We start from the raw sequence: 27,230 nt of genomic DNA on the forward strand, positions 1-27,230 counted from the left end.
GAACTATGCAATATTAAGTCAATGGTTTAAAACTTATATGAGACAAAGAACTTAAAATTAACATGAACCTGTTTCACCTTGCTCAATATATTGCCACTACTCTCTACACTTGCAATATGATTCATAAGGCTTTTTGTTACAATCCACTTGTGACCTTATTCAGTTTGTACTTATACAAATGATAGTGTCTTTACTCCTCCCCTGCCCTGACTAAATTTGTTCCCGACATCTCCCACCCTTTTCTATACAGCCTGTTTTTCCCCTTCTGTCCCCTTTTTCAATTGTTTACAACTTTATATCTTGATACTTCGTCGCTCGCAGGGCATACACTTTGGTGTAATCGCAGTTTGGGAATTTTTAGCTGAGATGCGTATTATCCATGCCACTGTTGTTTTCTACTTCCCTCCCTCCTTTTTGGAATTTGGATATACTGAACGCCTAACCACGAGTGTGATTATTTGGGTTGGAGACTGCGCCTGCGTGCTGGTAGGAACTTTCTTCATGGTTACGATCGCGAAGCGAGACCCGTTTGTGCATCCAAGCACATTGAATAATCACAAAGATCTTTATCCAAATGATGTTTGAAATTATTTCAGATACTTGTGTATATCCCGGACATATACAAATATCGTATGCGATGTACAGACACACACCTTATACCGACGAGACAATTGTAGACTGGTTACTTATATTTTCATGTTGTGGGATTTTAGAAGTAGCATATGATCATCTCAACACAATCATCATTTAAAATGCCTACCAGTAGTTGTCGTTGGTTGCTCATCGAGGGGTTCTTTTTATTTATGTAGACAAACAAAACCATTTAAATATGGCTGCCGTTGGCAATGTTTAAACACAGTGTTATTTAAACTCGCCATGGTCATGGACCGGTTTGTATTGGAATTCTGCGTATTTCAGACCACAAGGAACCTAAAGTAATTGGGGGCTAGAATTGTTGGCGGAGCTCTGTTCACCACTCGATTGGCCTTGAAAATTTGAATGCTGGTTGCATTAATTAATCTGGTCGAATCAATAAAATTTGGGGAACAGAATACCGTTTTGTTGAAACTACTATAGCCCATGGTTTTGTAAATACAGGTTTTTCATGACTTTGAATTGATATTGGGAACGCGCAACTAACGTTAGATTCGGCTACATGCAGGGCGCTACCACGTTCCCCAGGGTGGAATTATTGGACATGTAGTCTTGGGGACCCTTGCTTACTATTTTTGCCATTCTGTTTAAATATAAACACTTTATGTTCTGAATTTAGATATTGATTGTGCTTTAGGAAATATATCCTGTCACAAATCGGAATGTATTCTTGTTCCGATTGTTTGACTTGAGTTTTATATCCACAGATTACTGAATCTACAGGTCGCGATGCAATACACGTGCCTTTATTAACCGTCCGTCTCCGTTGGGAGGGGCCTGATGAATCTGAAATAGGTATGTGATTTTTATTTATTAAGTTTTATATAGCGAACAAGATGTTCTTAATTGCTTGGCATTAGCACCAGTCCCTCTGAAGAAAGACATAAACTCTGTGTTGTTTTTAGAGCTATTACCTGCGCCCCCTGTTTCTCAGTCATTTTAGATTAATGCAATCATCTTGGTTCAAAACTCTTACCCCTTGTTTTTCGCTTAGTCACTACAGACACTGGTTCTCTGTGCTTTCCTTGAATCTTATCAACTTTTAGCAGTACGGACCGTCTTTTGATCTTCCACCGTGGACCAATCCATTGATTATCACAGGTGCGTTCCCGGGGACCATACGCACTCAGGATTACACAATTGGGAGAGTCTGATCAGTTGTTGATTGGACTGTAATTTTTGTGCACATCCAATTTTCTTGCGGGAAATTTTATTTTCAATTCCTAAACTACACTAATTATTTCATATGGGCTATTTTTCAGTTATGACTACAGATGCAGAATTGATGGAACTCCCTTCTTACTCTCCAACCTTAACTGGTGTACCCCTCCTTGTGACAGCCACACCCTAAGACCAGGTGTGTCATTGAATGGTAGATTATAATGACCAAGACTAGTGTAGATCTGCCAGGTTAAGTCTATTTCTTATATACCAGCGCTTATTGTTCCTATTGATTTTTTTAAGGAAACTACGGTGCTATTGACCTGATCATCTTCGGACTATTGCCTTTAAATTGATTGTGAAATTGAGAGGAGGTTCCACTGGACATGATAGGTGTGTCCTCAATGTCCGGGATTTTAATCCAAGATACATTTTGCAACAACTGTCTTGTCGTCTCTTTCTCTCCCTAGGAGGTCACCACCAGCATTTGATTCTTTAGTACACCTTGTTGCTTTATAATATGTGGACACATTATACAATGCATAAACAAATGGATTCTATCAATGTGAAGTGACAAAAATATAATATTAATTTCTGTGAATTGTGGGAAGATTCACTCTCTCTTAAGGTGGTAAAGATGAGAGCACAATGTGCTTGTTAAAATACCCCTCACACACTAAAAAAATCCAATAGTGTCATGCTTCATCATTGGGGTCTTCCCGTCCCTCTACGGGGCGGGGCGTGCTATGACCTGGCGAACTACGCGGGAGCACTGATAATGTGACAAGGCTATGTGATGGTGCAAGGTGAGGTGTGTCAGTGAAGTGTAGGGACCTAATAATGTGTGGGAAAAACAAAAAGTTAAAAATCCTCTGGCTAGTGGAAAAAAACTATTTATTCACTTCCCTAGCTGGGGACGTTAAGAAGGGGGTTTTGGGGTAGAGCAAATAGCCACTACCTGGTCTACATGTTTCGTAAGCAGTCCCCTACTGCTTACTCAACCTAAATAGGTCTTGCTGAGGCGGAATGAATGTGCCTCATGAGCTGGCAGTCGATAGGTGTTTCGATGCGGTAATAGTAGCCGCGCAAGGTTAATACCTTACTTCTATCCGTCCTGCCGCTCTGGAGAGTCCAGCACATTCATTCCGCCTCAGCAAGACCTATTTAGGTTCTTTTTGAGAATCTTAGCTTCCCTGGGCCAGCTCATGCCCTGAAGCATAAAACTATCAGTTTATTTTTACTGTTAGTTTTTAGGACGACAGGCTTACTATATTTAGCAACTGAGCTATTTTTTAGTAGGGGCCACTAGAAGGTCCTGATGAGTAAGCAGTAGGGGACTGCTTACGAAACATGTAGACCAGGTAGTGGCTATTTGCTCTACCCCAAAACCCCCTTCTTAACGTCCCCAGCTAGGGAAGTGAATAAATTGTTTTTTTCCACTAGCCAGAGGATTTTTAACTTTTTGTTTTTCCCACACATTATTAGGTCCCTACACTTCACTGACACACCTCACCTTGCACCATCACATAGCCTTGTCACATTATCAGTGCTCCCGCGTAGTTCGCCAGGTCGTAGCACGCCCCGCCCCGTAGAGGGACGGGAAGACCCCAATGATGAAGCATGACACTATTGGATTTTTTTAGTGTGTGAGGGGTATTTTAACAAGCACATTGTGCTCTCATCTTTACCACCTTAAGAGAGAGTGAATCTTCCCACAATTCACAGAAATTAATATTATATTTTTGTCACTTCACATTGATAGAATCCATTTGTTTATGCATATCTAATTGGAGGGTGATTCTATCAGTACCTCTCTACTTCCTCTTGTGTTTCACATTATACAATGACCACATGATCAGTATGACTCTTTGGATAATTTGAGCTTACGTTCCTTTTTTGTTTTGTTTTTTCACATAAGCCACTAGATGACTTCGGAAACTCTTGAGCGGTCCGGAAACGGCGTTTGTTACATTGCGGCACAGTGAGCGCTGTTACTTTTTGAATAAATACATGGTGACTAGAAATACACTTACCTCATTATTTTTTGGTAAGCATTTGTGTAAAAACGATCGGATCTTGATAATGGGTTCCCCTCACCTACCCTTTGACTACCTTTGTTTTTTTTCTCCCTTTTTGTCTCTCCCTCATCTTTTCTCTATTTTCTCCTGTTTTGACACTGCATTTCAGCAGCACAGGTTTCACAGTGCAAACATAATTTGATTATGATTGGTGTTAGAACACTAAACAGAATATACCTTTCAGTGATAAGGTTTTTAGCTTTGATGATTTGAATTGTAACTTAATTCGAATATATTGCAGTGTCTTTTATCGTGTGTTAGGCCAGCGAGAACTGTTAGGCCCTAACTGATTTTAATTCATTCAATGTGTATGCTGTGTGGTCAACAATGTATGTAGTGTTTTGTTGTGTAAAGTGTATGTGGCACTATCATGTTACATATTTGTTTCATCATATGGTGTTGGTTAACAGTTTTTTTTTTTTTTTAAATGGCGTGTCTTTGTGCTGTCGCTTTTTTGTCATCTTGTTTTATGTGTGTCAAGTTTTGGATTTTGATTGTCATATATTTTTCAATTTGTTTTCAGCCCTGAGGATGCTCTCCGTATGGGAGCGAAACGCGTTGACTGATAAATGAATATGGAATGCTCTTAAAGCTAATCAATTACTAAATAAAGAAGTGACTTTTTTTCATCTACTTTGACTTACTGGACTTTGTGAGCTGCGCACCCCCATTTGATCTAGATTTTATTTTTAATCCACAACACAAGAAAATATGATTTTTACTGGTGCGAAGAAAAAGTGCTATTGGCTTTGAATCACTGTAAACTAAGGACATAGGTCTTTATTTGGAATCCGGTCCGACCGCAGGATTATGACACCAGCGGTCAGACCATCTGCTGTCGGGGGAAGACCGCTGCTTCAAACAGGATCTAGGATCCCGTCAGGGCAGCGGTCGGACTCCTATCCCTACAATGGAGGTGGTGTCTGTGCAGGCACCGCCGCAAGGAATTAGGATGTCCGTTCCTTGCTGCCTTTTCATGGTAGTTTGACCACTATGAAAAGGCAGCCAGAAAGGGACTTTGGGGGGCCCCAAGCAGGGCCCTGTGGGCCACTGCTAAGTGGTCAAGGTGACATATGTAGTGCCTCCCCACACATCCATGCATCGTGTGCCAGGCACCTTGAGGTGCCTGGCACACAGCGCATGGATATGAACAAAGTGCCTTTTCCTACTGTGGCTTGTGCTGCGGCCCTTTTCCTGGCCCCCAACGTAAGGCGCAGTAGGAAAAGGCACTTTTCAACTACTTGCACGGCGGTCCGATCAGAATTGGCCATGTGGGATTGCCTTTTTTTTTTTGAAAAACTTTATTGTGCAAAAAAGCATTACAAGTACGGGCCTACAACCACAGGGGCCGGCCGCTAGGACATAGAAAGCAATCTATGTAGTTCACAGAGCAATGGCCGCTCTACTGTGGCTCAGAGTAACACAGGATACCTTTTCGGCAACACAGGATGTAGGCAGGATATAGAAATTTTAATTTTTTTAAAAAAAGGAAAAAGAAAGAAGGAAACAAAAGAAAAACAACTCAAGGCGAAAGAGGAGTAAAACATTGTCAAGCCCCGGAGGGGGGGGGGGCCCACGGCATAAACCAACCGATCAGGAGGGCATAAAGTGCAATCGGGAAGGGGGGGAGGCAGTGGGGAAGTCAGACACAGAATAATAAAAGGAAGAATAAACCGGTACAGGAACCACCGGATCAGGGGGAGGATGGCATGTCCAGAATGTCTTCGAGGGGAGGTGTGCAAATATTCCCTCGGTAGGCGTTCCACTGACCCCAGATCTTCCTCCACGCCCTAGGCTTGCCCCTAGCCACATATACCGTCTTCTCCCGAAACATACACCAGTCCATAGTCTCCCTCCATGCCGACATGGTGGGAGGCCGTGGGGAACCGCACAACTGCGCAATATCTCTTTTTGCAATCATGTTCCCCAGTGCCGCCCACCGGGCCTGGGCAATGTTATAATCATTCGGTTCCCACACATTCAACAGACATCTACGGGCCTCAGGCAGCAAAACAACCCCGGTAACACTCTCCATGACCGCCTGCACCCGCTGCCAATACGCCGCCACCTCCCGACACTCCCAGAGGATGTGAAGGAAGGTAGCACTCATACCACATCCACGCCTACACAGCCCATCCAAGGAGAAACCCATCGCAACCAGACGAGGACCCGTAACATACACACGGTGGAGAATCTTGAGCTGAACAAGTCGGAGACGGGCCGGAATGGCGACCTCTTTGGGGGAGGATAAGGCGGCCTGCCAATCCTCGTCATCCAACTCCAACCCGTCCCCGGACCAGACCTCTCTGAGACGCACAAGAAGGTCTGCCAGATTGTTAATAAGTTTCTTGTATGTCAAGGAGATCGTACTATCGGGCAGATGACCATCAAGTATGCGGTCCTCGAGTGGGGATGACTCAGGAACAGATTCACCAGCCGTGAAGACAGACAGTAAGGCGTGGCGAACCTGTACATACCAGAAGAATTCTCGGTCTCCCAACTCATACTCATGTTGAAGCGCCGCAAAGGTCTTTACCGCTCCCTTCACCCAAAGATCACCCACTCTGCTGATACCAATCATATCCCAGTTCTCGAAACCTTTCGTTGTCCAGAGGCATCCCAAGCGTTCCGATGCGTACAGTGGGGTCGCTTGCGTCAATCGATCATTCCATTCCATAGCTGCATTTGCATCTTTCCACACGCGCACGTGGGACTGCCTTTTATTGTCACCTGCCCGCAGCGATGGCAGTCGGATGCTCGTCCAACCGCCATCGTAATGAGGGCAATAGTTTGAATGAAATAGGTTGACTATAAAAACCAAACGATAAAGAACAGAAAGAAAAGCAATGGCTAGGCAAAATATTAGTCTATTAGAAATGAGACTTAAATATACTTATTTTAAGGTGGATGTTTACATGGGATCAGGAAAAAACGCAGTCACTCACAGTGCAAGAGAGCCACAGGTTGAAGTAGGCTGACCCACTGCCCCAGGCTGTAGCGGATGGACCTAAAGCCTTTCTATGTATTTATATATGCATGCATATTTTATTCGTTACATTTTTGGATCACATGAGGCTCGCATGGCAACTAAAGCAGTTATAAATAAAAAGTAGCCATTAGATGGCCTCAAGCATATATGAGGTCCTCAGTTCAAGTATGATACCAGTCTACCACAGTATATCACTTGCTTGATCCCACTTTAGTGAGATACTTACCAGCTTGACGCAGATGATGAAGGGGGGTTTTGCATCTTTGTAATGCTGTATTGGAATCTTTGGTTGTGGGCGTTCCTGCACGAGACAAATTAGCGAAGAAAAATATTGAAAAGATAATGAAGCCCAAGATTTATGAAACGTTACATTAACTTGGACATTACAAACCTAAAGTAAAAACACCTGAACAATGAACTCTACCATAATTTGTTTGTGAACACGATTCCACGTTATAAGTCATGAGTGAGGAGTCACGTTACTGTACACTGTGCTATATGTTTGAACCACACAACAGGATTTCTGTTCTCTTATTGCTCTTAACCAGGGCCGGACAGTCTTTTATTTCACTTGAAGGTGCCCTGGTGGGCTGGAGCCTTTGGAGCAGATATAAACTTGAGCTGCTGTCAAATATCTGCTCTCAGGCGCGATATTTTGGCAAAGGTATCCATTTGCGATATCTAGTGTTGTTTTGTATTTTTTCCACACAATGTTATTCTTTAATGTGGCACTGTGGGCATTCTGTACTGCAAAAGTCTTGGTGCATGTGTTCAAATGCCTGTAGTCTAAAACTAAACAATATGAATTATGAGGTTTCATTAAGGGAAACAAAGGATTAATCATGCAAGAGGTGCAATTCTCTATTACACCTTGGTATTCAACCTGGAATTCCCTTCCCATCCACCTCCGCCTTACACAAAACCACCTATCCTTCAGAAAACAACTAAAAACTTGGATATTCGATAAGTAAATTTCCCCCCCTCCCTCAAGCGCCTTGAGACCCTCTGGGTATGTAGCGCGCTATATAAATGTTGACTTGACTTGACTTTGACTTGACTATAATCTCCCTGACTTGTTTTTTCGCTTCTTGCTTTAATGGGCATTGTCTCTGTGGAGTTGTTTTTACTAAGATTTCATGGTGAGGTGACTGAGCATCCCACCCTACAAGATTGTGGTATAATGCAGGAGCTAATGCTACTGCCCACTCCTGTGCATATGAGTGTTTTAGTGATTTTGGAATGAGGTCAGAGTAAGCTAGTAGAATTACCGTTTCTCCTTTTGGGCAACCCAATAACGAACTCAGGTGGCCAATATTTTTCAGCCAAAAGGAGGTCATATCCAAAAGAGACCTTTAACTTTCCTGGGTTTGTTCCCCTCCATTTGGAGTGTTATTTCATATAACAGGTGTGGGACACTTACCCTATATCAGGTGCCCCCACCGTGATATGTGATTCATGCGTTTAGACAACATAAACTATGGGATTGGTGTCCAGAATGGTTCCATACACCTCCACCGGATATCTTTGCCTGTATACTGACTAGCTCACAGTGCCACAATGAACAAATAGTTTCTGGCAATTATCGAACATGACAACCCTGTCCCATCAGGGATCATGGAAACAGTACAGTACTTTTCGCTCAGTCACTCGTGCTCACTTTGTCTCAGAGAGATACACAGAATGAACGATGGGGAAATTTTCAAAAAGCATTTATTGAACTAGCATCATTCTGGTGTAAAATACGTCTGATGCAACAACCATAAGACAGAAACAGATATAAACGGTTATAAGCACCAATACAGTAAATAGATGGTAGAATTCTACCATAGTGCTAAAACAATGGATGCAGGTATATAGATACATGACAACAGTAATGCGTACTCCTACGATGCTAACCCTAACTAGATCTACCTAAATGCCTAGCATGTATGCAGGTGTATAGCCAAGAATCCCTCTAGGATAAAACAATCCCATTACCTGATGTGAGAGAACAAAAGCCCCCATCTTGGTCCCGAGATGGACACCCTGCAAGGGATGTCAGACCACTGCGTGCTAGAGTGTCTGTGTGCAGGAACCTCAGCGTCTCGTGTCAGTGTGTCAGCATGAAAGTCTTTCTCCTCTGCCTCCCCCAGAAAAGATATGGCACTTATATACCCAAAAGGTACCCTCAGGGGTCTACCTTGATGTGTCATGTCGGCCAATGATGACGCTATTAATGAACCTTATACACATTATTATGCAGGAGATGGTAATCCTGCTGTGAGTCTGAGAATCCTCATGCATAATAAATTAGGCTAGTTTTCAGGGAAAACCACACAACATTTATGCAGCACCTCACTAGGTAAAAGGTCAGCATGAAGCCATTATGTAGTACAATGGCAGGGTAAATGTAGGTGAAAAGTTAGGTGACTACCCAGGACTATATTGAAGTACATTGCAAATCATAACATTTCCAGTCCTTGCCACCAGAACTTAATTTTCAACACAGGTGCTTGTGACAGTCTGCCACATGGTGGTGCTGTCTGGGTAATTTAGAGAAAACAACAATAGTTAATTATTATTCCAATATACATTAAAAATGACTATTACCTGCTGCCCAAGCCATTGTTATAGCTTTGTGGGCTGAAATAGCCTGAATTGTCACAACTGTAGGAGTGTGATGGTTAGTAGTTGTGTGGTTACTATCATTGGCAACATGACAAGGGCATGACGAGAGCCCTGGCACTTATTATTTTTACAAATTAAGCACAGCCTTGGAGGCCAGTTCTGAAAGCCCAGCGCAGGCTCTGAAAGCCTAGGGCCGCTCCTGGTGTCTCTGTCACTTTCTCCATCTCCCAAGATTAATTGCAGCAGACTCAGGGAGGTTTCAAGAGAGAGGTGGGGAGAGAGAGAGAGAGAGAAAGGGATGGGGAAGGTAGATAGAAAGTGATCAGAGAGGGAGAGGAAAGAAGGAGAAAGGAACAATGGATGGATGAAAAAGAGATTACTGAGTAGACAAATGAAGTGGCCACTTTGAGCATTTTTTGTCAAGGAAAGAGTCCAAGTGCTTGCTCAAAATTCCCAATAGTATCAATCTTTCAGTTGGCTCGTTGACCAAGATAGAGGTTTCATGTGGGTACTGACTAAAACACAATCCATATTTTAATCTTAAAACCACGTGAAATTGCAGTAGCCACCTGAGGAAACACAACATTTCAAGTTAATCTTTAGAAAAGGTGGGAAGAGGATGTTCAGGGAACAACAAAACTCATAGGCCTTATTACTCAGGAGCAAAGGCAGAAAGGAACGGATATGGCCATGACATTCCCTGACACTCATAGGCTATACTCTGTCTTACAGATAGCCAAAGAGATGACATCCATCAGCTTCTGGAGTACTTATAGTCAATCTTTAAAATTATCAGAAAAAAGCAATGCAATGCAGAAATCTTTTCCTAAAAGAACAACAGGAAAACAAAGCTATATTTTATATTTTATAATTTCCCATTGGGAAATTATTTATCAGGAACATCCTTAAAGGGTTGCAACTGGCAGAATGGAACTCTAATGTTTATTTGCACATCCTCTCCATTTGTACATTTTCGTTTCTGCTTGGCAAAATAGATAAATACAGTGGACCAGACGGATAAGGGTGGTAGCTCAGCAGATCTCCAATATCTAGCAATGTCTTGCATGGCCACAAGCAATCCAATGCCTGCCAGGAGCCTCTGACTTCATGAATCAGCCTTGCTCCCATCACCCCCAGGAGTGTCACCTTGGTGTTGAAGATACTGTGCATATGTAGAATATTGGCTAAGGTGTCATGTATCTCCCCGCAGCATGTAACAGGGATGTCTAAACCAAATTATAAAATGTCCACTCCAAATCCCCTCAGAGCGTACTTACAGTATTCAGGGACTGCCCCATTTTTCACAGCCTACCCATGTTGTAGTATACCCAAAGAAAATAATTAAACTGAATCATCCGTAAATTAGAGGCGTCCGTGCTGCTATCTTGATCTCCCACTAATCGTCATCATCCATCTCACCCACATCATTCTCCCAGGCCGTCCTCCATCCCCGAAGTGAGTCTGGATTTTTGAGTAGGATGGCTCTATAAAGCCTTGAAATCCCCTTACAGCCTAGTGGGCCAAAACCAATGTTCCCATTTTCCCTCAAGTGGATTGTAATCCAACACCCCATTCAGCTCTCCTTTATAAATGTGTACGGCATGATGGATTAGGAGATACAGCAAGAAATTTGATTGGACAGGTAATATTCTTCAGTTAAGTGGTCTAGCTGTGTTACATGTTTCAGTATAGTGCCAACCAATAAAGGGGTCAGTGATGTAGGGTTCCTAACCACCTAATATGTGACAGCATTACCCGACAGCACATCAATGGTATCCTTGTCACCTGTGGAAGTGAGGCTGTGGAAGTGAGGCTCCATATAGGAGGTCCAGAGTACCCAGTCGTTCAAGGGTTTTCAACTCTGATCAATTTGGCTTTATAGGAGCTTGCATGCAATGGGTTGATCTTTCTGGGTCTAAGTAAATTATTCTATGATTGTATGACTTCATTAGGTATGTTTTGTGAAATAATTTTTAGACGGACGTAAGCCTCTGAGTTTTTTTTTATAGTTCTCAGTGCTAACATGCAGATTACAAAAGTACTGGTTTGGTGGTCAAGAATTATCTGGCCAGCAAAAACAAAATCAATCAAGTATTTATCAAAGTCGGTGAGCCCAAAGGATGACGCAAACTACTTTCCACTCAGATAGATATTCCTCACCATCTTTTTAAGTCTTGAAGGTTAATATACTGTACACCGAGCCATGCCACTGCTGCTTTCACAAAATCTAGCCTTAAGGAAGAGGAAAAATCATAACTGTTGGAGCAGTTTTGCACTAAGCACGCTTCCAGTGAAAGGACTTTTGTTGATCTTCAGTTTCACCACTGAAAATAATGAGGTGATCTAACTTTTGACAGGAACAGGAAAAACAGACTGCTTTCATTTGGAAGAGAGAAAGAAGCCTATCCTGGAACACCTATAACCATATGTATGCTCCGCTCTCTGTGAGGAAAAACACATATTAGACAGAAACATTTCCAACTCAAGAATAGAGAAAGTCCTGGTCTCCATGAACATACTGAAATAACAAGCATCAATGAACATTCCGAGTTTTACTTTAAAACTCATTGTCCACATGAATGTCATGGTTGCACTTGAACATACACTTTTGCTACTCTCTTCCACAAACTAGGTCCCCAGCAGTGTTTTAACCAGCCAAGTCCTATCGTTTAGTTACACTAGTTACTCACCTTGGACTCTTCATAAGTGTAGAATCCTTTAGATATTCTTCTCTCTGAAACATCACAGAATGCAACAACCTGGAAGACAGTAAAAGGAAGATGATTGTCAATCACATCACTCAATATTTTGAAAAGGCAATAATGCATCAAGGTCTTATATGATAATAATGCTGAGCCAACTATTATCTGCCCTCTACATACCTGTTTTTGGGGGTGGGAAATGATACAGTGTTGATTTTAGGGTGTGGTTCTATTTCATACAGCAACATACTTAAGGATTCCTTGGCTCGGCTACTAGATTTCTGCTAAAAACATACAAACCTAACATACATAATCCATTCCAACTTGAAAAAATGTCTTCCAAAACCTTGAGGGCTGGAACACTCTCATGACCAGTGTTCTGTAATTTAAATTCCAGATATGTATGAAACCCGTTAAGAGTGTTCTGCGTACAGCCTTCTGACTCATCAAACTCATGGAAACTTGAAAAACATACTAACTTCAACAGAAAACTCTGCTGGCTTTCCCTGCCCCCTAAGAGTCACTTTCAAGATCTGTTGGGTTGTTTAAAATACAATTAGAGAGGCACATTAATGCTCGCAGAATTGCCAGACCAAAATCCACATAGAAAATGACTAGACACTAAGCCAACTTCTGCTACAATATGAGGATGAGGACTCTATCGAAGCTGAAATCTGAAAGGTGGCATCCCTCCTTCATTAACGAATATAACAAAAGAAATCTTATTCTTCAAGCAACACCTCACTGCTGAGTTATCTCGTTGTCCGGAAATGTACCTGAAAGACTTCCTTCCACCACAATCATCACTGCATTTTACTACTATATCATACCACTGCTCAAAAAACCCAACCCCGATGTCACAAGAACTACCACCATATTGCTCATCTACCATTCCTACGAAAGATCACAAAGAAGGCTACTGCAAACTGGCTTAATGACAAGATGAAGTCCAATGCACTCTTGCAAGACTATCAACTCAGCTTTAGGCCTTGCTGCAGCCTGGGGACGGTAGCCATCCACATGGTTGACAATACCTTTCAAATCACAGAGAGTTGTAGCCCGTGCCTACTCATCCAGGTTGACTTTTCTGCAGATTTTGACAGGATCAACCAAAAAGCCCTAGTGACACACTGGCTTACTGATTGGGATTCAACAACATTATCCTAGTTTGGGTCATTTCAGACGATCTATATAACCTCTAGGTCCAAGAACATTTCCATAGCTTGCTGTCAGAATTACATCTGGTTTAACTAAGAATCATGCTCTTTAAAGTGTGTTTAAGTTTAGTTTCAAATACTATTTTATACGCTGTGTATGCATTTATATAGCGCACTGCTACCCGTAGGCGTCCTGGCGCTTCGACCGCTGCAAAACCCTTCCTGGCTTCCCTGAGAGATGGTCCCTTAATGGGTATCTCCAGGGTGAGACCAGGCATCCCCGGCGGTCTGGGGGGCCGTTAGTGAAGATGAGGCAAGCTAATGCCCAGAGTTGCCGAGTGTGATCGCTGATCAGAGTGGGCACCGAGGCGAGAGAATTATCGAGTCCGCTGACCCTGGTCCAGAAACCTGCCGCGCCGGGAATCGAACCCTGGTCCCGGGCCGTCCTCTGCTCTCGGGTCTGCCGCCTCTAACCAGTGAGCCACACTACTTCACTGAATATTGTGCTCTCTCAAAACTATTTTATATATAAAATATTGTGCATGCTCTCAAAACGTGCAGGTTTTTTTCGGAGGTTAGGTGGTTGTTGTTTCCAGTGTCTCGAGTCAAGAATCGGCCATCTTGATTTAGAATGCTCCTATTTAGGAAGCATCGAAGAGCTAACACTTGCCCTCGAACCTCATTTGTAGTATTAGCCCATATGGTCCCTATTTTCAGTTGTTGATGCTAGCTTTTGTGTTTGCCACATTCGTTGCCGGGAGGCACTTGTACTAGACATTTGGGACACAATTTTTTCCTTATGATAATGTTACCACTGATTGATTTGAGGCAATGTGAATGTTGGCTTAGTGTTCTTTGTGGCTGCAAGTTGTAGTGATTTACTTTAAGGCAGGTTAATTCCGTACTGTGTTTTTAGCTCATTGCTCCCGTATTCTGGACTTCTATTACAGGCTTAGAGTGTTGTGAGTTTTTAGTTCGAGCAGACCTACCCTCAATGCGTGAGCATTGAAGGTGTCTGCTTCAGACCTATTGTGGCCCGTATTTAGGAATGTGGACAGCTACCAGACGCGCGCTTTGACGAGGTCAGATTTCACCTCGGGAGCGAGCATCTGATAGCTGCGCATGCGTGGTGCAAAGCCCTTGCTCACACACAGACACAGGCAGCCCCCACCCCTCTGCATGCACGCACGCACACACACACACACAGGCGCGCGCATGCACACGCAGGCATACGGCACACATACAGGCACACATACAGGCACACTATCCCCTACCTCGCATTCTCTCTCAATCACACACTGTCACGCATGCGCACACACATTCCCTCGCGCACACATGCGCGCACACACTCCCCCCCTCCCCCTCCCCCAACCTTACCCCCCCCCCCAGGCATACACACAGGCACGCACGCACTTCACATCAGCCCTGGACCCCACTCACCGACTGCGCTCTTCCGGCGGGGCTCCTCACGGCGCGGCGCGTCTCCTCATCTAAATCGGGGCTCCCTCAGGTCAGAGGAGCCCCGCAACAGGCGCCACACTCCTCCTTCTCCCCGGCCCCCTCCTGGGGACCCGGGTTACCCCGGACGGCAGGGCGCTCCATGCGCCGGCAGCTCGCGGACCTCGGGAGGCGGGACTTCCGATCGGCCGCGAGCGGATTGGCCGGCCGGGCAAGAGCTTCCGGGTCGCCGCGGGCAGCGCGGCGGCCCCCATAATATTTTTGTTTTGTTGCTGGCTTGTTTCAATTGGAGTTTATTCCGTTGGGGTTAACAGAACAAGAGGTGAGATTGCGACAAGAGTTAAAACAAAGATGTTAACACTTGCGAAAGGCATCTCCTCTCCCATACATTGAGTACATCAAGTTAGAACATACTATACATACTTTGTCAGTGCAAGTCATTGAGACGGTTCATAGACATCTGTATAGATTAACACTATGGGCATTTTATATACACCTGCTATATTGAGACCAGGCTGTGAGACACGTGTTTAGATACCGGTCCATCTAGCATCTGCATATGTAATGAAAATGTCAGTATTGAACACACAGGGTTAAATATGGAACTACTAGAATCATATTCCCGTAGCAATAGGGTGGACATATGTACATATCCAAAAGAAAAATGAACTACAGGATATCAGAAAGCAATGTGTGTAGGTAGATTGCAGGATACACACATAAATAATGCAAAACGAAAGCGGGTGTAACAAGCAGATTTCCACTCCAAGATGGCCGCCATTGCCGAGCACTTCCGCCTCATTGGAAGACGCGAGGGGACGGAAACAGGTGGTACCAGTAAGCCGGATGTCACGAGGATTAGCATTGTTAAAAACGTATCCGCCCGATCGAGGCAAGGGTCTGAGCTCTGGCTGCACACCTCCAAGCAGTCGGTAAGGAGGGGCAGACCAGGGCTGGATGGGCATGCGCAAGAGTTTCCCTGTGCTCTTCATACAATTTTTTTTAACCGAGTAAGGGGATTTCGCTCACAGTGGGGGCATGATTTATTGTGACAGCATGAGGTAGACTGCGCGCCTTTGTAAATAAGAGCCGCAAAGGGGTGGCCACGTAATGTGGAACACTATTAGGGGCAATGAGAGAGTGTACACGCATACAGTAGTAATTAAGAATATCCTCTGAGCAACCCACTTTTTTTTAAAAGTCATGATTGTCCCCAAATGGGAAACTGGCTAATGCCCAAATTGGTTTTCCAAAAGCCAAAATGTTCCAAATTTCTATAAAATACTGAACCACTTCTTAGTGATTACTCCTACTAAGGCGCAGGTTTGCAGGGAAAAAGCCAAGTACACGCATGCATTTTTATGTTGCCGCACGACTTACACTGCTGCACGCATCACTCAGTACCACTGAATGCCACAGCACCCCTCAACGCGCCACAGCACCCTTCAACGCCACAGCACCACTCAATTCCACAGCACCACTCAATGCCACAGTATCCCTCAGCGCCACAGCATCACTCAACGCCACAGCATCACTCAATGCCACAGCATCACTCAACGCCACAGCATCACTCAGCGCCACAGCATCACTCAGTGCCACAGAATCACTCAGCACCACTCAACGGCACAGCACCACTCAACGGCACAGCACCACTCAACGCAACAGCACCACTCAACCCCACAGCACCACTCAACCCCACAGCACCACTCAATACCACAGCACCACTCAATACCACAGCACCACTCAATACCACAGCCCCACTCAATACCACAGCACCACTCAACACCACAGCACCACTCAACCCCACAGCATCCCTCAACCCCACAGCATCACTCAATGCCACAGCATCACTCAATGCCACAGCATCACTCAAAGCCACAGCATCACTCAGCACCACTCAACACCATAGCACCCCTCAATGCCACAGCACCACTCAATGCCACAGCACCACTCAACGCCACAGCACCACTCAACGCCACAGCACCACTCAACGCCACAGCACCACTCAACGCCACAGCACCACTCAACGCCACAGCACCACTCAACGCCACAGCACCACTCAACGCCTCAGCACCACTCAACGCCACAGCACCACTCAATGTCACAGCATCACTCAACGTCACAGCATCACTCAACGTCACAGCATCACTCAACGTCACAGCATTCCTCAACACCACAGCATCACTCAATGCCACAGCATCACTCAACGCCACAGCATCACTCAGCACCACTCAATGCCACAGCACCACTGAATGCCACAGCATCACTCAGCACCACTGAATACCACAGCATCACTCAGCACCACTGAATGCCACAGCATCACTCTGCACCACTGAAGGCCACAGCATCACTCAGCACCACTGAAGGCCACGGCATCACTCAGCACCACTGAAGGCCACAGCATCACTCAGCACCACTGAAGGCCACAGCATCACTCAGCACCACTGAAGGCCACAGCATCACTCAGCACCACTGAACGCCACAGCATCACTCTGTGCAACCATTCAACAACAACTGGTTCTAATATGTTCTCTCAATGTTTCAAGCTTTATTACAAATGTCACAAAAAGATGTTAATATTTCACTGCTGTTCTTGGATTTTCATCACAATAAAATACACTGAACATAATCTTCCCTAAAGTTATTTTCAAAAGTTTAAGCTATTGCCATTATAAATTACAATAACTGTTATTTAAGTATTAATTATTAAAAAAAAACAAAGCCATTGTTATTTGTAATATTAATACATCTAAGTCATGTAAATACAACACATATTGCATTACAACTGCTATAGGTGTCACGTTTGCGAAAGTTAAAACTATTGGCATTGTAAATGACAAAGCTATTAATTTCGCTATTTTCAAAACCAACACATCAATAAAATATTTGTCATTTACAATACCAATAGCTCAAACTTTCCTAATGCGAGACCTATTGCATTGCAAATGCTTGTTTATTATTGATTTCTAACACTCTTGAGTGAGGTACTGCTATTGGTAGTAGTTCAAGAGTGAGGTCTGTAGTTTCTTGTGTAAGGTACTGATTTTCTCTTCAGGTAGAAACTTAAGACATTAAGGTGCATTGGTTTCTGAGTGAGGTAACGTTTTCAGTAGAATTTAAGGGAATCTGAGGGGATTTCAATTTCGATTTATCTAAAGTCCAGCTATCATCTAAGAGTTAAATAAAGTTTATTAGCAGACTATCAATAGACAACAGTGGAGTGCTGGTTTATATTCACAGAGTTTATCATTACAAGAAGGAAGTTCTAGAGAGAGGGAGAGCGAGGGGGAGAGAGAGAGAGTCCAAAGAAAAAGGCTATAAAACAACTTCTAAGACCAAGTGCCATCAAAGGTAGTGTAGGGAAATATATATTTATAAATTACAAGAGACAAGAGTTTGTAAGCAGAATTCTGAGGACAATATAATAAGTATTATTTTTCAATAGATTTAGGAAAAGGTAAAACTTTACCCTTGAGCAAGAAAGAAACCAGAAAAAGAAACAACAGGACTTCTTATTTTCCCTAATTCGCAACTCGTATGATGTCATCCACAACTCAAACTGCGTGTCTGAACATAGCGAGGGAGGGAAACCGGAGAGTGAACAACGTTCCACAGTTCTACCCATAAGATAAGGTTAGCGACTGTATGTGCCATACTTTTGAGTTCCCTATAAATTAATCTGTTATAACTCTCCAGTGACTCTGGCAGTAGTAAACATGAGCCTTCCCCAGGTTCCATTCTTTCCGTGGTGATATTTAGTTTGTGCATCAAGGCAGCTGAAGTACTTCTGGCATAAAGGATATCAGCATCCACCTAAACAGTGATGATGCTGAAATCTTTCTGAGGATCATGTCTAGCCCAACATAACTTGGCTGATGGACCAACTCATTCTCATCCACATCTCATCCATGCGTGGATGCTCATGGTTACTTGAAGTTAACCCTTAGAAAGCTAGAGAGTGTGTTCATTACAATCCCCTGCAATTAACACCTGTTCCTGGAATGTATCTAAGGGATAAACTTGGGCACCATTGCACCATAATTCATCAACAGTGTGAGTTCCCTGAGTCTCCACATTCATAATAGTATCAGAGTGTGGACTGCATTCAGAACTAAGACCGTTTCCACCGACTGACCTCTGCTACAGGGGCAATGGAGTTGTCACGCGATGAAGGAGACAACACCCTACCCGTTGGCAACCCAGGGATGCACTTGCCACTGCATTAAGTGCATCCCTTATGCAGTGGCACAACTCGACAAAGGTATTGAGAGGGTCTACAGGATAGTTCTACTCTTAGAGATCTCCACTGGCATCCTCTGCCGCTGGTGGTATCTTCAAGACCTGCTTCATCACCATAAGACACTCAACAATGCAGGAAGTATACAAGTTATGGGATAAACAACCTTAAATCAATGGATTTATCCCACTCATGCAACAAGTGGTAAACAAAACTCTTTACAAGCTACATAACAATAATCCTACTCATATTTTTCGATCTTTCCCTTGCACTCCATAAGATCATTATGCAACTTTGCTGTCCATAGTCCCCACAGACATTGGCTTGAAGGAACATTACTAAACTAAGTTTACCCTTTCCATAATATAAGGCCGAGATGGCTCATCCACTCCTGTTCATGAGGCCTGTCAGTGTTTACAAGGTGCCACTTAATGTATCAGTACAGCCACTGCATTACAAACCATACAAGACCCAGTTACATTTAAAAACTACTACTTCATAGGACATTTGCACACCTAAATCCAGCATCACTGCCATAGAGATTGGACAGCAAAACGGGCTTAAAACTCAACCCTTTAAGGACAAAGCTACTGTACATCATTCCCAAATTTTTTTTATATGAAACCTACAGTCAGAGCTGATTCTGTAAAAAAACAAAATAGTAATAATAAGTGCCGGGCCCTAAGATCTTGTTGGGAGCAAGATGTTGGTTCAAAAAAATACTTCAGATTCAAATTCTGTCTGAATCTGGCCTTTATTATTATTATTTTTAAAATATTTTTATTAACATTAAAATTGCTGCAATACCATATTTCTTCATGTTTGCATACATTATATTATAAGACAACAGCCGAACCATGAACAGCAAGAATTTAGTCAATACACATTTCGGGTTTTCTTTTGCACCCTCTCTTTGCCAACATTTATATCCAATGCATTAGCACCTGCTATTTTCACAGTAGCTAGTCAGTGTCTTCTGATAGTGATTCTTCTTGTGGGAGATCACACATGTTGCCTCAATACACATACCACTTTCCCCACATTAGTGTCCACTTTTTGGTGTATCTCCTATGTATGTACACTGATTTTTCGGTGATCATTACTTCATCCCTATCCCGACACCACCTACTGACGGTGGGAGTCTGTCTGGCTCCCCATAATTGTGCTATATTTCTTTTCGCTAATGCCATACCTAGTGCCACCCAAGTTTGAGCCGCATGATTGAGATCCGTCGGTTCCCAGCTGTTGAGTAAACAGCTTTTCAACCCGGCTCGTTATTCCTGTTACCTGCAAAATTGTGTGATAGATTGCTTTCCAGTACACTGTAATTTCTACGAACTGCCAGATTCTGTGCCAGAACATGCCCGGTGCTCCACACTGCCGGAGGCAAAGTGGTGTTTCTGTTTTGTGTAATTTATGTAGTAGTGTTCTGGTATAATACGTGTGGTGTAGAACCTTTAGTTGTATTAGTTTTAATCTGGAGGGGATCGCTACTTCCTTGGGGGATGCCATTGCTTCCTGCCAGTCTGTCTCGTCTAGTTCCCCCAAGTCAGTCTCCCATTTAGTTTTTTGGACTGCTGTGGGTCCAGTTGGTTGTTTACTATTTTCTTATAAGTTAGTGAGATCGCTTTTTTAGTCATATGGTCAGTGAGTAGCTATCTTCTAGGGGTAACGACTCCGGTAGTTGTGTGCCCTGTGGGATCAGTGTTGCGAGTGCCTGTTTAATTTGTATATATCTGTAGGCTTCTGTGTTTGCTAGGCCATAGGTATGTTGTAATTGTGTAAACGGGATGATCTCGCCTTTCTGCCATAGGCCCCCACCTTCAGGATGCCTATCAGGTCCAATTGCCTGAAACCTTTAGTATTGCGTAACTTGCCTAACTTTTTCGTGTCCCAAAGGGGCGTTGCCTGCGTCGTGACTCCTTCCCAACCCAGTTCTCTTTGTGCCTCATGCCATATCTTGATTGTATGTGCTGTTGGCCCTGTCAGAGTCTTTGTTCTATTCTTATTATATAGTTCCCCCATCATACCGTCAACACCTAAGAGATGTCTGTCCATGCGATAAGCTGGTTCCTCATGTGCGGCGTGTAACCATTGATTTAATACCGCCAATTGGGATCCCCAGTAGTATGTTTTGATATGAGGGAGTGTAATGCCTCCATCGTACCAACTTTTGACCAGTTTATGCATAGCAATACAGGTTGCCTTACCATCCCATAATAACTTATTCACTTCATTGTTAATTGCTATGAAGTATGTCGGGGAGTCCCGAAATAGCGTATTTTGTAGGATATATAGGAATCTGGGGAGCGCCATCATTTTAAAGAGGGCTGCCCTGCCTTGTAATGTGAGTGGTAGGGATCGCCAGAGGAGGACATCTCGGCGAAAGCAAACCAGGCCTTTATTTAATACTCATATCTAAACTATTCCCAACCCTGTCAAATGCCTGCTCCACCTTCTAAGAAAAGACAAAGAAAATTAATATTAAATAAACTGAATGTATTGAATTTACATGGAAGTGAAATCAAAGAATGTGGTACCAACAAATTCTCAGTGTGGACGTTCGGGTTCCTCTACTGGCAAATGATGGAAAAACTGGAGATTTTACAAGCGAATGGGGCGATTGTAGTGGCCCAGTATTTTTCAAGGCAGAAGGAAAACAATGGTTGGAATGGTCACAGCAGCACAAGAAGATCGGAGAAATTATGCTACGCCTCTGCCTTTTAAAGATGGCTGTGATGGACAGCAGCAGGGGGATTACGAAAGTAAGTACAGTAGATTGACAGACAATTGAAGGTGCAATGTATGTGGCTGCCTTATGTCAAGAAAGGTATGGATACCATTAATCAGACACAATGCAAGGGGTTTAGAGGATGGAGAGTCAGTCACACACATGGGGCGAGTACAACTGCCTAGGAACATCCGACTATGGGAAGCGATGGTGCAATCATGGAAAGTAATCATGAAGGCAAAGGGGTAGCTACGGGCTGTAAACAAAGAGGAAGAAGTAATAGCCTATGTCAGAGGAAGGATGCCATTTAGCATAATATAGGTGGCCATGAATATGAGGGGGCAGTTATGCTCACCCACTTGACAGACAGTGAGAGGAGGGCAGGAAGAATAAAAAAAAATGCTGACCTGGGCCCTCCAGATAACGGCACTATGCCCAACTAATGGGAGAGGATGTGGCTTAACGGCTAGTGCGGTCAAACACAAATCTGGGAACAGGGTTCGAGTCTCGGCAAGGACGCGCATTATCCTGTAATTCTGGGCAAATGACTTAATCTCCCCGTGTCTAACGAAAATGAATGTGCCCTCATGAAACATCACTGGTGCTCATGTAAAGCGCTCTGATACCTTCGGGTCAAGTTTGCGCTATATAAAACTCTGAGGAAAAAAAAAGAAAATATTTGCCTTTGCAATCCATTAACCTGGAGGCACAAGCTGGAACCAGCAAAGCATCTCATCTCTAAAAAGGATCAGACTCTCTCAAGACCAGAAGTCGAAAATACTCGAATCTTTTTGCCAGTGCTTAATTTGAGCTTGTGGTTTCTGGTGCTAGGTTACAGCACATAATTGGTTTCCGGTGCTCTGCACTGGCACTTAATTGTGGACACCGCACTTACGACAATCTGCCACATGATGGCGCTGCTCATCTAATTTAGAGATGACAGAATAACTGCTGTTTATGAATACAATAAACATTAAATATTACTGATACCAGCCTCCCCCGTCCTCCCTTTAGCTTTGGGGAACTGGAATAATCTGAACTATTGCACTTGCTGGCGAGCAAGATTGCCAGTAGTTGTTTTGGCAGCAATAACAGGGGTGATGAGTGGTGCAAGCTGCAGAGGCCCCCTGGTCAGGGCCCAGGCACTTATTATTTTACAAGTTAAGCATTGCTTTTGGCTCAATGCCACGTTGTGTAAAAACGCCACACCCATCCATTATTGCCTCTACTATCTTACTTCCCAGCCAAGATGTTCTTCAAAGTGGCTGGGCTGTGACATAATGCTAGCAAGACGGGCAGGACAGTTCATAGCTGAAGAGCTCCACATGTCTGGAAACATGACGTCTGGCTAAAGACCACGACCACTGCTGTTCACCAAGAAACAGGTGCCCACGATAGCTCTCCTGAGATGCATCATGTACCTGCAACTCTGGCCACTGAGTTCGACAGCCCTTAGACCATCCACCATTCCAATGCAGGGCAAAAATACAGCTTTTTACGGCACCTTATCGATTTACAATCTGACAGTCCTGAGTTTGATAGGATCTGCCCACAGATGCCATTAACATAGAGGGTTATCACATCAGTGGCCTTGTACCACCTCCCACGCACTCATTACCCTGCACCATAAACCACTAGAAAACAAACCAACGTGCTAAAGGTTAACCTTCTTGTGCACTCTGAACTTTGATTTTGCTGGATCGTTTCCACCCTAGAACAAGTTTTATAGATGATCTATTTATAACCAAGTCTAAAATACTCTCCATATGTCTGGTACTGCAATATTTCTGTTCGTGAAGGGCACGTGTAGCCGCATCAAACATACACCCTGTAGAATATATATATATATATATATATATATATATATGAAATATGACTCCCACCCACCCATTGTCTTTGCCGTATCCCGTTTTTTAAATTCAATGTGGCACACCCGTAGGAGGTTGGTAAACATGGCACCACATTGATAAAAAGCCCATAGTGCATGCAGCCTCCCTTCTTTTTAATTTTTTTTAATATTTATCTTTTTTTATGTTCTAACTATTAAGAATAGTGATGAATTGTAAATATGTACTGATAAGACTCTAAATGTATATGTAGTGATTATGGCCCTAGTGGCTACACAGGGCAACTGACAGGGCAGTGGGTGAGGAAAGGGTGAAGGCCTGGACCTCTCGATCCTCCCACCCCTGTGCTTATTATGATGTATTTTAATTCTGCCAAATTTCCTATTTCCATATGTGTGTTTTACTTGTATTTTTCTATGATATGTGTTTTTATCCAAGCAAACCGTTTTTTATCTTGTACTTTTTATGGTCTATATTCACAGAAATACAGTTTGATGGAATGGAATAAGTACAACATTAGTCCGAGGACGTAGGAAAAGACTTTATTTTTTTTATTTATCCTCATTCGCCACCACCCTTGCTTCAATTCACACCCTAGATGTCTGTACCCACACTCAACTGGCTGAGGAACGTAGGCAATTGAAAGTGGAGACCCGCCTACAGGTACCAGACTTACTTGGGGATCCTTGAAGAACAAACTGAGATAACTCTTCCGCCCAGCTCCAAGAGTTAGATGACTCTCATCTGTGGAGTGGTGTGGCTCACTGGTTAGAGGCGGCAGACCCAGAAGCAGAGGACGGCCCGGGACCAGGGTTCAATTCCCGACGCGGCAGGGTCGTGAACCAGGGTCAGCGGACTCGATAATTCTCGCCTCAGTGCCTACTCTAACCAGGGATCACACTCGGCAACTCTGGGCATTAGCTTGCTGAAGTGAAGAGTCGATGTCCAAAATCGTGAGTAGAGTAGTTTTATTAAAGAAGTACAGGACAACAAGTGTAATCTATCCTGCCTCAGCAACCGCCAGGATCAGAATAAAGAACACGGAACTAATACATGCTAAAGAACATGGAACTATCACAAGCTAACACTCTAGGGACATCAGCAATGATGATGTCAGTATAAAGAGAAGCACAACATATCTCCTCCCCTTAAAGAAAGAAAAGAAAAACAAAACAAAGAAATAAAACAAAAAAAAATAAAAACATTAATATCTAACAAAATCATTAAATTTCTTAGGAACACGAAGAATCCTACCATGAGAAGCCCTACCGAAATTCGGAGTTGCTTCTTTTGAAGACTCAGGTGCAAAAGAAGAGTTTCTGGAACAGTTGGGTGTCACTGGGGAAGAATTAGGTGGCGCAAAAGTATCCTGTGACAGATTGGGTGCAAACTGAGAATCCTTGGGAAGAGGACACTCCCTCAAGGACACATCCTTGGAAGACCGCTCATTCAAACTTGTATTAACAACATTTTTCTTAGCATACAAGGCAATCCTACGGAAGTTCCAACTCTGCCCATTCTCCAACACAACATGCCATTTATGAACCTCCTTAACTCTCATAGGATCAGAAAACTTATTCATACCACACTCTCTACGGCCCAACTTAACTTTAACCAAGTCACCCACTTCAACTCTACCAACCTTTCCAGGAACAACCTTAGAAACAACATCTCCTTCCCACAACCACTGTGGGACTAACTTGGTTTTAGGAATTCTACCACGCATACGCTCAAAAGGAACTTGGTCAGTAACTCCATGAGCTGTGGTGTTATAAGACCAAACCATATCCTCCACAGCTCTGCGCACATCCCTTTGTCCATGCAACGATAACTGTATAGTCCCTTTGACCAAACGATTCATTCGCTCAACCATACCATTACCCTGAGGGTTGTACAGGGAAGTGCACACATGCTTGATTCCATGATTGGCTAGAAAAGAATGCATAGAAGAAGATGTAAGTTGAGTGCCGTTATCTGTGATTAAAACTTTTGGAAAACTTTCCTTTAAAAATATTGACCTCACCTGTTTAATAACAGCATCAGTGGTAATATTCCTCATAAACTCCACACACAACCACCGAGAAGACACATCTACAAGAACTAAGGCAAACCTACAATCACAAGGCAAAGAATCCATTGGACCAATAAAATCTAAGCAAATTTTTCCCAAGGTAAATCACTCACGCTAACAATAGAACCCTGTGAAGGAGAAATAATTTTCAACCTCTTCTCGCTCTCCTTACATAACAGACAAGACTCAACCCACCTTCGAACATCATCGTCAACACCCGGCCACCAAAAGTTTCTTTTCAGACGTTTAAGAGTCATGTTTTGTCCAAGATGTCCTTCATGAGCTAAGCAGAAGAGTTTCCTTCTGAGAGAGACGGGTGGAACAAACCTCTCACCACGCAAAACTAAATCATCTGAAGAACCAAGACTGAGTTCTTCTTGCAACTTAACAAAAGAACGCAAAGAAGGTTTAACATCCCCTTCTCTTCTCCAACCTAAACGAATGGCATCAACAAGCTCACAGAAGTCAGAATCCTCTAAAACAGCTTGGTGCCATTCTTCTGTAGAAATGGAACAAAACTCAGTAGAACAAGCATCCTCAAAACTGGCAACCACACACACACTCTCATCTTCAAAGTCCTCATTTACAGCTTCAGAAGAAATAGGTAGACGTGACAAACAGTCAGCTTGGGTGTTTCTCCAACCTGAAATATGTTCTAACTTGTATGTGTACTCCTGCAACTTAGCTGCAAATTTCATCAAACGGGGAGAACCATTATTAGCCCCACCAGGCGACAAGATTTTAAGAAGAGGCTTATGATCAGTCCTCAAACAAAACTGCATACCCCATAAATAAGTGCGAAAGTGGGATACACCCCACACAGCAGCCAGTGACTCACGTTCAATAACAGCATAATTACGCTCAGAGGAACTGAGACAACGTGAAGCAAATGCTACAGTTCTCTCAATCCCACCACACTTCTGAGATAAGATGGCACCAATTCCATAAGCACTTGCATCAACAGTAACATAAGTGTCTCTACCTGGTTCAAAAGTAGTTAAAATGCCTGCATTTATAATGTCACTCTTAATCAACTCAAATGCTTGAGACTGTTGAGTCTCCCACTCAAAATGCACCCCCTTCCTAAGTAATACTCGTAAAGGCTCTGTTTTGTGTGAGAAGTTAGGCACAAATTTGGAGTAGTACTCGACTAAGCCAAGAAAAGACTTTAGCTGGTCTTTATCAGTAGGAATTGGAGCACACCTAATTGCTTTCAGTAAATCTTCTTTAGGTTTAACTCCATCTTGCGAGATCGTGTACCCCAAGTAATCTATTTCAGTTAAAAGGAATTGACATTTGTCCCTTCTCAGGGTAAGACCAGCAGTAGATAACAATTTGTAAAACCTTTGACAAATTGCAATTATGTTCAAGTTCATCTATACCTGTAATCAAAATGTCATCTTGGAAAAAATGAACATGCTTCAAATCTTTAAATAAGGAATGCATCATACGTTGAAATACGCTTGCTGCGGAAGCCAAGCCGAATGGCAACCTTTTGAACTGAAATACACCCTCAATGGTAACAAAAGCAGTAAATT

At 43.3% G+C, this 27,230-nt stretch overlaps 1 protein-coding gene across 1 annotated transcript in view; it reads right to left on the reverse strand.

The window, feature by feature from the left end:
- QTGAL (queuosine-tRNA galactosyltransferase) overlaps window positions 1-27,230 on the reverse strand; it is a 2,104,007-nt gene that overhangs the window by 100,577 nt on the left and 1,976,200 nt on the right. Inside the window, exons 10-11 of the mRNA XM_086930605.1 lie at window positions 12,180-12,248; window positions 7,109-7,183 (exon numbers count right to left, since the gene is read on the reverse strand). Coding sequence (XP_086786731.1) covers window positions 7,109-7,183; window positions 12,180-12,248 — 144 coding nt within the window. The remainder of the gene's footprint in view (window positions 1-7,108; window positions 7,184-12,179; window positions 12,249-27,230) is intronic.

This window comes from Lissotriton vulgaris, chromosome 7, assembly GCF_964263255.1.
Source record: "Lissotriton vulgaris chromosome 7, aLisVul1.2, whole genome shotgun sequence".
NCBI lineage: Eukaryota > Metazoa > Chordata > Amphibia > Caudata > Salamandridae > Lissotriton > Lissotriton vulgaris.